Source organism: Rhinoderma darwinii, chromosome 9 (assembly GCF_050947455.1).
Source record: "Rhinoderma darwinii isolate aRhiDar2 chromosome 9, aRhiDar2.hap1, whole genome shotgun sequence".
NCBI classification, from domain to species: domain Eukaryota; kingdom Metazoa; phylum Chordata; class Amphibia; order Anura; family Rhinodermatidae; genus Rhinoderma; species Rhinoderma darwinii.
This window is the reverse complement of record NC_134695.1, coordinates 98220153-98233530: the sequence shown is the minus strand read 5'-3', so window position 1 is coordinate 98233530 and position 13378 is coordinate 98220153. Positions and strand designations below refer to the sequence as shown.

Genomic DNA, 13378 nt, shown 5'->3' with positions numbered 1-13378 from the left:
CTTGTGCATGCGCCCGATGACCGCGCTGTTACTATGCAGCGGTCACAGGGAAGACCCTGGAGTACTGCTACTACATTAACCCCTAGATGCCACTGTCAATAGCGATTACGGGGTCTCGATGTGTTAAAAAATGCAAACGTGGGCCTAACACAAAACTAAAAATTCTGCCAAAATGGGCTCGGTAATGAAGGTGGCAAAACCCTCCGGTAATGAAGTGGTTAAAATAATATTGTGTGTGTATCATGTCATTGTATATGTCTCTAGAAAACAGGGGCAAAACATTTTCGTAAATGGGAGAGGGGCTTACTGTACAGCAGAATCAGTCCCCCAATAAGTAACCTTGGGCTAGTTATAACTAATGTGTAATGACTCATAAATCATGGTCCACCTCCTTAATGCAAATATTGTGTGTGACTTCCTTTATTCTTTTATTTTACTAATAAAATAAAATGCACTAAAACCTCATAGACAATGACACATGTTATGATATTGTCACTCCGTGATGGCATGGTCCCAAATTTTACACTTACCATGGACCCACTAACCTGCAAGTGCTAAAAACTCCATGAACTTTTCAAAGACTGAGATTGGAATCTCTAGCAAAAAGGGGAAGACATTATCATGAGGAGCCCTCACCTTATATTAGAACCAAGTAGCCTAGTGCTGGGTCACTAGCCTTCCTTGTCCTTGATTAAAGGCTTTGTACACCTTTGAAATAGTTTGTCTTTTATATACATATATATATATATATATATATATATATATATATATATATATATACACACGTTATTAAAAATTATTTTAACTTTTTGAGATACAGCTGCTTTGTATCCTGTATACAGAGCAGCTGTATCGTGTGCTGAAACCTGAATCCGTCAGGTCATTGTCACTGACAGGTTCAGTGACAGCGGATCCTGCGTGTTCTGACACGCAGGATCTAGCTGCTATCGATCACATCTAAGTTCATAACTTATATGTGATCAATGTGGACTGAACTCGTCAGTCCCGCAAACCTGACGGATACAGGATTCATTACACGATACAGCTGTTCTGTATACAGGATATAAAGCAGCTGTACTTCAAAAAGTATAAATAATTTTTAATGAAAAGTATTTTGAAAGTAGCACAAGTCCCTACGGCTTCATGTTACAGAGCCATAGACACTGCATATGTCACTGTATGATTTCTGTGTACGATATTGTATTCTTCTCTAGATGCAACGTTTCTAGGGGAGATTACCTCTGTAAAAGGGCTTCATTTTTTCATTAGTTCAGTAGGAAACCATGATAAGAAAAACCCCTCTATATGCCCCTGTATGAGACTGAAGACAAGCGGAGGTATGGTATTGGCCTATAGAAATGTACGGGTGCCCTATTATGGATTTTTATACCACGATCTGTAAAGATGTCGAAACACATAAGAGGGAATTTGGTCTAACTCGTCGATTTTGGTGAGACTGGCCAACTGTGAAATGTTTATGGGGGTGTCCTGATTCCTCTAACTTTTTCCCCTCTCTCCATTGAAAACACATGCAGAGTTGGCCGAACTGAACGTGTATGTGTATGGAGGGTGGGAGGAATAGGTGCTGGCCGAAAGAGTGGTTAGCTGACTATTATCTAAAGTGTATGACCATGTACCTGAGCCCCTACAAGATGTGTTCTGTATAATAAGCTGGTGCCAGAATGCACCGAATATGCATATTTCATTTCCAAACCTGCATACACGTGATTCGGACGGCCGCGGAGTGTCACCCGCGGCCGCCCGCAAATCACGGGCCGAGCCTGGACCGCAAAATGCGTCAGTAATAAGACATCTCCTATATTTTTGCGGTCCAGGCTCCTGGTTAATGCACGGACCGTAAAAAACCACGGTCGTGTGCATGGGCCCATTGAAATGAATGGGGCCGCAAATCACCCGCATATCTGCGGGTGAATTTCAGCTGCAAAAATACATTTGTGTGCATGGGGCCTAAGATACATTGGGAGACACGCAAGCTGATAACTTCTAATATACATATCTCATACACTTTTTACTAGTTTTTCCTGAATCCCTATCTTCATACTTTAGGGCAGAATAGTCTCCAGAAAGCTTATAATTTGATATTTCTATTTTTGTAATATTTAGTTGACACTTGACAATTACTATGGTGTTTTTGTCAAATTCTTAGAAAATACGTACTGTACATTCCATCCACTCCATGTCATCGGATGCTTATCTAGTTTGTTCTATTAGACAAGGCATTTATTCGATTTTAACAAGCATTGCAAAGAATCATGTAGCAGAGTATTACACTATCCAGCTTAAGATCATTGACCTTTCAATAATTGTCTGCTACTTCTAATTCTCTGATTGTATCTGTGGACTACCCAGAATGCTAATTATCATTAAAATAGTTTCCTCATGCCTAAGTGTTTATCTGCTTGATTAGTTTGGTTACTTTTTTTATATGTCTGTGAAAAAAAGTTGAAAATACAGCCTCAAGTAAACTCTAAATTCAGTATGTCTGGGTAGTGGTGGCATGGGTTGGGTACCAGTACCAGAACCATCATGTAGTATTGAAACTTTAAACCCCTTCGCGCACCACGAAGTGCTATTAAGTCCTGGTGCGGGAAGTGATGTATGGAGTGCGCTCCATATGCTGCGGGTGTGAGCTGTGTTTTAGGAGTAAAATATATTTTTTAAAAACTATATCAATTTGGTATGAGCGTAATCGTATTGAGCCGCAGAATAAAGTTAAGTTGTTGTTTTTATTGCACGGTGAAAGTGATAAAAACGAAACCCAAAACACAATGGAGGAATCACAGTTTTTTCCAATTTCAGCCCACAAAGAATATTTTTTCAGTTTCCCAATACATTATATGGTATTTTAAATGATACCAATAGAAACTACAACTCCTATTGCAAAAAATAACCCCTTACACCACTCTATTAATGCAAAAATAAAAAAGTTATGGCTGGGAGTGAAAAAGGAAAATTAAAAATCAAAAAATGTCTCAGTCCTGAAGGGGGTAAAGACCACGCCCAAGAATGTCAAGCCACATCCAAATGCTTTAAAAACATTTTTCCATCAATTTAGTGGTGTGAGGGCTTAAATTTTGTGGGGTGAGCTGTAGTTTTCACCAATATCATTTTGGGGTACATGCGTCTTTTTGACCACTTTTCATCCTATTTTTTTGGAGAGTTAAGGCGAACAAAAAACAGCAATTTGTATGATTTATATATTTGTTTTTTTACGGCGTTCACCGAGTGGGTTAAACAATGCTATCTGTGATAGTTCGGACTTTTAAGGATGTGGCGATACCAGTTATGTTAACTTTTATTTTTTTTTAACATTGCTTTAGGGGAAAAATGGGAAAAGGTTTGTTTTTTTTAACTATTAATAATTTTAATTTTTTTGGGAAAATGAAAAAACCCTTTATTTAAAATTTTCTTAACTTTTTTTATTAGTCTCCCTAGGGGACTTGAAGCAGCAATTGTTGGATCGCTTGCATGATATACTGCAATACTAATGTATTGCGGTATATCGTGATTCCCGAGGCAGTGCTTCAAAGGAGTACAAAGATTGCAGACCTGGGTACCTTCATTAGGCCCCCAGACTGCCATGACAGCCATTGTCACAGGACGATCACGTCGTGAGGGGTGGGCGCGATGGCGTGTTGGAGGGGGCGCCCCCTGATTTTAACAATTTAAATGCTGCGGTTGTGATTTAAGGTGTTAAATGGGTGGAATCAAAGTGATTCCGCCCGTTGCAGTGAGGTGTCGGCTGTATAACACAGCCGTCACCCACTGAGTATGAAGCAAGCTCAGGCCATGAGCCCACTCCATACTTCCCCTTAACGGCTGTCACGTACTAGTATGTGACATGTCGTTAAGGGGTTAAATGCTGACATAGTATCTGCCATTACTACCTCTTGGGGTAGGGCATTCCATAGTTTGAGTACCCTAACTGTAAAGAACCCTTTCCTCTATTGCTGTCTGAAACGCCTTTCTTCCACACGCAATGAGTGCCACCTGGTCCCATGTAGAGTTCTTGGAAAGAACAGGCTATGTGCTAGTTCTCTGTATTGTCCACACATACATTTATACTCGTTAATAAGATCACCTCTAAGACGTCTTTTTTACAAGCTGAACAAGCCCACGTTTTCTAGACTTTCATTATAAGCGACACCACCCAGCCCCTTTAATAGTCTAGTCGCCCGCCTTTGAACCCTCTCCAGTTCTCCTATATCCTGTTTCATTATTCCCAGTTTTATTCCATTTAATGCATATGCATTAACACTATTATTGCGTCCTAGGTGCATTACTTTACATTTATCAACATTTATCAACATATTCCATGCAGTTATACTTTTTTCTAAATTGGGAATGGATCCATAAAATAGCAGATGCCTAGAGTTAAATTCCTGCTTTTTTTTTTAAGATGATCAAACAACACATTATTCAGGATTTTTTTAATGAAGATAATAGATATAGGCATAATAGGACTGAATTAGACTCTTAAGATTTATAACACAAAATTAATGTTAAATATGACCGTTCTGTTTTGGATTATTATACTACAAACATACCTGTATGAGGATCAATGGAAAAATAAGGTTGGCCTTCCAATATGCTGTAAACCAGTTTTGCACTGTTTCCGTACACTGGATCATCTGAATCTGTTGCTGTTACCTTGGTGACAGATGTACCTGTGAAAAATAGAAATAAATTATTATTTTGTGTTTTTGAGGTTATATCTGAAAACATGTTGTATCTATTAAAACTTTTTAAAAGGTATTCAAAAAATTCTTGCACCTATAATATTTGCACCTAGAATTTAGGAATTCTTCAAAGTGCTTTAAATAAGATAAAAATGTAAAGTCATATTAGTCTTGAACAAAATAATTGTTAGATAAATTGAACTTTTATGAAGAAAAAGAAGAACAACAATTAAATTCAAAAGTGCATAATCAATGTATGTATCTATCTGTCTCATATCTTTCTATTTATTTATCTATCTCTGTTATTTATGTTAAATCATAATATACAAATTGAAATTATTGAGAAAAAAATAACAGTTAAATACAGACAAAATAATAATAATAATAATAATAATAATACAATAATGATAATAACAACAACAATAATAATAATGAAAATAATAATTATTGTTATTACTATTATTATTGTTACTATTATTATTATTGTTATTACTATTATTATTATTATTATTATTATTATTATTTTCACCATTTTTTATTTTTTTTGTAGTATAGTATAATGTAATTGTAGCTTTTACAACATATAACATATTTTAACATACAATATTAAATATGTTCATGAAGATACTGCAATTAACTAATTTAAGATTAATATCGGCCCTTTAAAGGAATATTCATCTTATCAACCACTATGGGTAAAGATTTATCAATTTCTTGAAAGATGTAAGTAGTATTTTATTAGAATTATTGATCACGAATAAACCTTCCCATTAGACATGAAGACGTGGTTTTATTAAGACTTTATTGATTAGTTGACGGTGCACGGTTTTGTAACGATTATTGATATTGATTAGATCAACAGATGTCAGAGGGAGATGAAATATTTTGAAAAGCTTCATTTTATGCTTAAAGGGGTTTGCCCATCAGGGACACTTATGGTATAGCCACAGTTAAGCAGCAGTTCCCGCTGCCTCCCGGGCCACTTCCTGAGTACATGGTCGGAAATTACGAAACAGTTACGGAAGCAGCGTAGTGCTTGAGCTGTTTCTGTAACTGCTATTCAATTATATGGGAGTTCCGAAAACATCGTAGCTTCGCTAGCTATGGTGTTTTCTTTAATTTCTAACCATGTTATCAGGAAGTGGCCCGGGAGGCAGCGGAAACCGAGAAAGGTAGAAAGGGATTTATGGGGCCCTGTTCTAGACATAGGTGCGGGTCCCAGATGTGGGACGTGCAGCTATCTGACGTTTGTGGCATATCCTGTGGATGCCCCATAAATGTCCCTGATGAGCAAACACTTTAACAGTCAAAGTGAAAACTCAAAGAGGTTCCCAGGTTTTCATCTAAACCCTGCTACTCCAGAGGAAAAAGAATAGATACTCTATTGTCATAGAGAGTTAATCTACATACTCTATGTATTTGGAAAAGTATTGGGACACCTACACATTACACCTACATGAGCTCTTATGACAGCCCATTCTAAATCCATAGGCATTAATAAGGCAAGTCAAGTTCTTCAACACCAAACTCTCTCAACCATGCCTTTATGAACCTTGCTTTGTGCACTGGGGCACAATAATGATGGAATAGAAAAGGGCTGAACCCCAAACTGTTCCCACAAAGTTAGAAGCACATAATTGTCCAAAATGTCTTGGTATGCTGTAGAATTAAGGTTTCCATTCACTGGAGCTAAGGGGTCTAGGCCAATCCCTGAAAAACAACACCATAGCATTATCCCTCCTCCACTAAACTTTACAGTTGGTACATTGTAGTCAGGCAGCATTCACCAAACCCAGACTCGTCCATCAGACTGGCAGATAGAGAAGTGTGATTCATCACTCCACAGAACACATATTTGTGTAAACAGGGAGACGCGCTGCCGACATGATAATAATGTATGGGGACGAGCAATCGGAGTAACGACCGCTCGTCCCCATACATAGCTCCTTGTGACAGGACAGACGAGCGCCGATCAACAATGTCTCGTTGATCAGCGCCCGTTGCCCCGGCCAAAATTGGCCAGTGTAACAGGGCCTTTACTGAAGAGCTAAGTGACTTTAAACATGGCACTATCATAGTATACCACTGTTGCCACAAGTCAGCTGGGGAAATTTGTAATCTGCTAGCTCTGCCCCGGTTAAAGGGGTTGTGCCACAAAACACATGTATCCCCTATCCACAGGATAGGGGATACATGTGTGAACACTGGGGGTCTGACCGCTGGGACCCCCAGCGATAAGGAGAACGTGGGACCGAAAGTCCCCCGAAGTGTTCCATTAGAATCTTGGGACCCGGGGTTTGTGTCCGGCTTGTGTGTCTGGCAGCTCCATAGAAATGAATGAAGCGCTGGCCGTGCTTGTGTGCATGCGTGACCGGCCCTCCATTTGTTTCTATGGAGCTGCCGGACACAGACCCCGGAAGTCCGAAGCTTCTCAAGGAGCACTTCGGGGGACTTTCGGTTCCGTGTTCTCTTTATCGCTGGGGGTCCCAGCGGTCGGACACCCAGCGACCAATGTATCCCCTATCCTGTGTTGTGGGACAACCCCCTTTAACTATAAGTGCTTTCATTGTGAAGTGGAAGATGTTTTTCAGGGTTTGGCCCCATATTTCCAGTGAAGAGTAATTATAATATTGCTGCATACAAAGACATTTTGGACAATTGTAGCTTCCATCTTTGTGGTAACAGTTCAGCAAAGGCCCTATCCTGTACCAGCATGACTATGCCCCTGTGCACAAAGCAAGGTCCATAAAGACAAGTGACAAGTTTGGTGTGGAAGAACTTGAATGGCTGCACAAAGCCCTGATCTCAACCTCATACAACACATTTTGGATTATCTGGAAAGCCCATTGCTAGCCAGACCTTCTTGTCCCAAATCAGTACCTGACCTCACAAATGCTCTTTTGGCTGAAAGGGCAAAAATGACCACAGAAACACTCCAAAATCTTAAAGAAAGTCCTTAACCCCTTCCCGACATTTGCGATATGGGTACGCCATGGCAAACTAGTGCTTCCTGCAATTTGCCGTATCCATACGCCAAATGCTTGGCACCGGCTCAGAAGCTGAGCCGGTGCCATCATCGCTGGATCACAGCGGTATCTTACAGCTGACATCCAGCTGTAATGGCGGGGACCAAAATTAGCTTCGATCCCCGCCATTAACCCATTCAATGCTGCTTTCAAACGTGATCGCTACATTTAAGGTGTTTGCAGCTCATCGGAACCCCAGCAAGGAAATTGCTGGGGTTCCGGTGGCTGCAATGGCAACCGGAGGCCTAATACTGGCCCCGAGGTCTGCCTAGCATGGAAGCCAGTCAAGATCCGCCAGGCGGCGGAGCCTGATCGGCTTCCGTAGCCGCCGGGAAGGTGGTGCCAGCTCAGGAGCTGATTCGGCGTCATCAGCGGTGGAAGTCAGCTGTATGTTATAGCTGACATCCACCTTTAACGGCAGGGAACGGAGCTAGCTCCGATCCCTGCCATTAACCCCTTCGATGCAGCGATCGCTGCATCTTAGCGGTTGCTAGCGGATCGCCAGCCCTGACAGGCAATCAGAACTGGCGACTGCTGCTATGGCAACAGGAGACACAATGGCCTCCTGCTCTGCCATTACGGAAGTCGATTAGGCCCCGCCGGGAGACGAAGCCTAATCGGCTTGCTGTCAGTGAATAACTGACAGATCTAATACATTGCACTACGTAGGTAGTGCAATGTTTTAGAAAAAAATAAATTTGACAGTTGGACCTTTAAGTCCCCTAGTGGGAATTGAGAAAAGTGTAAAAAAAAGTATGAAAAAGTGTAAAAAAAAAGTGAAAAAAAAAAAGTTTGAAAACATAATAAAAGTTTCAAGTAATAAAATAAAACACAATCACCCTGTGCTCTTATCAAGTCCTTTATTATTGAAAAAAAAATAAGCCATACGTATTTGGTATCGCTGCGACCATAACGACCTGAGGTATCAAAACATTATATTATTTATTGCACGGCGTAAAAAAAACCCGTAAAAACCTATACCAGAGTTTCTGTTTTTTGGTCACTTTGCCCTACAAATAATGGAATAAAAAGTGATCAAAAAGTCGCACATATCCAAAAATGGTACCTATAAAAACTATAACTCGTCTCGAAAAAACAAGCCCTCATACAGCTCCTTCGACAAAAAAGTTAAAAACGTATGGTTCTCACAATTTGACGACAGAAAAAATACATTCTTTTTACAAAAGTAATTTCATTGTGCAAAAAGTTGTAAAACATAAAAAAGTGCTATAAAATATGTATCGCCGGAATCGTACTGACCCGCAGAATAAAGATAACATGTAATTAATAACGCGTGGTGAACGCTGTATAAAAAAACTATGCCAGAATTGCGTTTTTTTGTTTACCTGGCCTCCCAAAAAATAGGATAAAAGCTGATCAAAAAGTCGTATGTACCCCAAAATGGTACCAATAATAACTACAGCTCGTCGAGCAAAAAAACGGCCCTCATATCACTATGTCTATGAAAAAATAAAATTAGTTATGGCTCCAATAAGTCAGGAAATAAAAAATATGCAGTTGTGCCGGCCCGAGGGGAACATTTCTTCTGTTTCAAGAGGCGATTTATCAAGGACCTAAAATTAGGGAACTAGGAAGGAGAGGGCCCAAACATATCTGCTGGAAGGGTGCCCATATTATACCAGGACAACACTTTCCCAGCAAAATTCCCCAAACTGCAAAGGTGCGAAGTGTGGACCAAAAGGGGCATAAGAAAGGACGCCGTATATCAGTGCGACACTGGCCTGTGCAGAAAGGATTGCTTCACAGCGTAACACACATCTATGGATTATTTTATTGTTTTTTTACCCCATTATTATACCACCTGACTATGCCCCTGATATACCCTGCCCAGCTTACATGTACCCCCACATTATAAATGGAAACACCAGCAATACTCAAACAAATCTACTACCAAGCAAAATCCGCTCTCCAAAAGCCAAATGGCGCTCCCTCCGCTCTAACCCCTACAGCGTGCCCAAACAGCAGTTTCCTTCCACATATATAGCATTGTCATACCCGGGAGAACCCTTTTAACAATTTTTGGAGTGTGTGTCTCCAGTGGCATAAGCTGGGCATAACATATTTGCCACTGAAATGGCATATCTAGGGAAAATATACATTTTTAATTTGCACCATCCGCAGCGCATTCATTTATGGAAAAGACCTGTGGGGTGAAATGATCACTACACCCCTTAATAAATGCCTTGAGGGTAGTAGTTTCCAAATGGGGTCACTTCTCAGGGGTTTCTTTTTATTATTTCACATATGAGCCTCTGCAGTTGTGAACCAATACTTTGTAAATCGCCAAATTAGGCCTTAATTTTACATGGTACGCTTTCACTCCTGAGCCTGGTCGAATGTCCAGGCAAAAGATTAGGGCCACATGTAGGGTGTTTCTAAAACCAAGAAACACTGCATAATAGTTAGATTAGTCTTGTTATGGTGGCACAAGCTGGGCACCACATATTGGCATATCTATGGAAAAAATCCCATTTTCACTCTGCAACATCGAGTGCACACTAATTTCTACAAAACACCTGCAGGGTTAACATACACACTGCACCCCTAGGTGAATGCATTGAGGGGTGTAGTTTCCAAAATGGGGTCACTTCTGGGGGGTTTCCACTGTTTTGATCCCACAGGCGCCCAGAAAGCAATCCAGCAAAATCTGCACTCCAAATGACGCTCCAACACTTCTGAGCCCTGCAGTGTGCCCAAACAGCGGGTTATGACCACATATGGGGTATTGCTGTACTCAGGAGAAATTGCTTTACAAATGTTGGGTTCTTTTTTTTCCTTTATTTGTTGAGAAAATGAAAAAATTTACGCTAAATCTACGTCTTATTGAAGAAAAGGGATTGTTTTTATTTTCACTGCCCAATTCTAATAAATTCTATGAAACATCTGTGGAGTCAAAATGCTTACTACACCCCTAGATGTATTCCTTAAGGGGTGTAGTTTCCTAAATGGAGTCACTTTTTGGGCGTTTTCATTGTTTTGTCCCCTCAGGGGCTTTGCAAATGCGACATGGCCTCCGCAAATCATTCCTGCTAAATGTGATCTCCAAAAGCCAAATAGCGCTCTTTCCATTCTAAGCCCTGCAGTGTGTCCAAACAGCCGTTTATTACCACATGTGGGGTATCGTTTTACTCGGAAGAAATTGGTTTACTAATTTTGCAGTGCTTTTTCTCCTTCAATCATTGTGGAAATGAGAAAAAATTAGCTAAAACAACATTTTCTTTGAAAAAATGTAGATTTTTATTTTCAGGGCCTAATTCCAAAAATGTCTGCAAAAACCTGTGGGGTCAAAACGCTCACTATGCCCCTAGATAATTTCCTAAATGGGTGTAGTTTCCAAAATGGGGTCACTTGTGGGGGGTTTCCACTGTTTCGTCCCCTCAGGGGCTTTGTAGATGTGACATGGCCTCTGCAAACCATTCCTGCTAAATGTGAACTCCAAAAGCCAAATGGCACTCCATCCCTTCTAAGCCCTGCCGTGTGTCCAAACAGCCGTTTATTACCACATGTGGGATATTGTCTTACTCGGGAGAAATTGCTTTACAAATTTTACAGTGCTTTTTCTCCTTCAGTCCTTGTGGAAATGAGAAAAAAATTACCTAAAGCTACATTTTCTTTGAAAAAAATTTAGATTGCCATTTTCAGGGCCTACTTCCAATAATTTCTGCAAAAAATCTGTGGGGTCAGAACGCTCACTATACCCCTAGATAATTTCCTCAATGGGTGTAATTTACAAAATGGTGTCACTAGTGGGGGGTTTCCGCTGTTTTATCCCCTCATTGGCTTTGCAAATTTGACATGGCCTCCGCAAACCATTCCTGCTAAATTTCAGCTACAAAAGCCAAATAGCGCTCTTTCCCTTCTAAGCCCTGCCGTGTGTCCAAACAGCCGTTTATGACCACATATGGGATATTGTTTCACTCGGAAGAAATTGCTTTACAAATTTTGCCGTGCTTTTTCTCCTTTAGTCCTTGTGGAAATTAGAAAAAAAAACGCTAAACCCACATTTTCTTTGAAAAAAGGTAGATTTTAATTTTCACGGCCTACTTCCAATAATTTCTGTAAAAAACAAGTGCGATCAAAATGCTCACTATACACCTAGATAATTTCCTTGAGGTGTGTAGTTTCCCAAATGGGGTCACTTTTGGGGGATTTCTACTGTTTTGGCACAGCAAGAGCCCTTCAAACCTGAAACTGTGCCTAAAATATATTCTAATAAAAATAAGGCCCCAAAATCCACTAGGTAATCCTTTGCTTCTGAGGCCGGTGGTTCAGTCCAGTAGCTCGCTAGGGCCACATGTGGGATATTTCCTAAAACTGCAGAATATGGGCAACAAATATTGAGTTGCATTTCTCTGGTAAAACTTTCTGTGTTATAAAAAAAATTGGATTAAAAATGTATTTCTGCAAAAAATATGAAATTTGTAAATTTCACCTCTACTTTGGTTTAACTCCTGTGAAACGTCTAAAGGGTTAAGACATTTTCTAAATGCTGTTTTGAATACTTTGTGGGGTTAAGTTCTACTGCGATTAAGGGAGAATTGTTTATACGCCAAGCTCGAGAAGTGCGTCTTTGAGAAAAGTTCTCTGCCCTTCTTGGGCTACATCATCTCGGATCAAGGTCTCAAGATGGATCCTGAGAAAGTGAGAGCTGTCCTGGAGTGGCCACGTCCTCAAGGCCTGAGGTCCATAGAGCGTTTGCTGGGATTCGCCAATTTCTACCGGCAGATTATCCCAAAGTTCTCATCACTGACATCTCCCATTTCCACCCTTACCAAGAAGGCAGTGAACGCCAAGGTGTGGACTCCAGAGGCAGAGTCCGCATTTATTATTCTCAAAAAGGCCATCACTTCAGCCTCAATCCTCCATCATCCTGACGTATCTCGGCAGTTTTCTTTGGAGGTGGACGCCTCTTCTGTTGGTGCAGGTGCACTTCTGTTCCAGAGGAGCTCCAAAGGAAAGGCAGTGGTATGTGGCTACTACTCGAGACGTTTTTCTTCTGCAGAGCGCAATTACTCTATTGGGGATCGGGAGCTACTGGCCATCAAATTGGCTCTGGAGGAGTGGAGACATCTGCTAGAGGGCGCAGCTCAACCCATCCTGATCTACACTGACCACAAGAACCTCACCCACCTTCAGTCCGCTCAACGTCTAAATCCCCGTCAAGCCAAATGCTGTGACTTTTTGGGGGTTTCTAATATATAAGGCCCACAAAGCCACTTCACAGCTGAACTGGCCCCTGTAAAAATAGCCTTTTGAAATTTTCTTGAAAATGTGAGAAATTGCTGCTAAAGTTCAAAGCCATGTAACTTCCTAGAAAAATAAAAGTGTTCAAAAAACGATGCCAATCTAAAGTAGACATAAAAGGGGATTGTTAGTTAGCAACAATTTTGTGTGTTATTACTGCCTGTCTTACAGGCAGATACATTTAAATTGAGAAAAATGCTACTTTTTGCAATTTTTTGCTACATTTTGGTGTTTTTCACAATTAAATACTGTACATATCGAGCAAATTTTGCCAGTAACATAAAGTCCAATGTGTCACGAGAAAAAAATCTCAGAATCGCTTGGATTGGTAAAAGCATTCCGACGTTATTACCACATAAAGTGAAACATGTCAGATTTGAAAAATGA

The 13378-nt window shown here is 40.4% G+C and overlaps 1 protein-coding gene across 1 annotated transcript in view; it reads right to left on the bottom strand.

Annotated features, from left to right (window-relative positions):
• LOC142661261 (cadherin-8) overlaps positions 1-13378 on the bottom strand; it is a 279721-nt gene that overhangs the window by 117513 nt on the left and 148830 nt on the right. The window contains exon 4 of the mRNA XM_075838641.1: positions 4569-4688. Within this exon, the coding sequence (XP_075694756.1) occupies positions 4569-4688 (120 nt within the window). The remainder of the gene's footprint in view (positions 1-4568; positions 4689-13378) is intronic.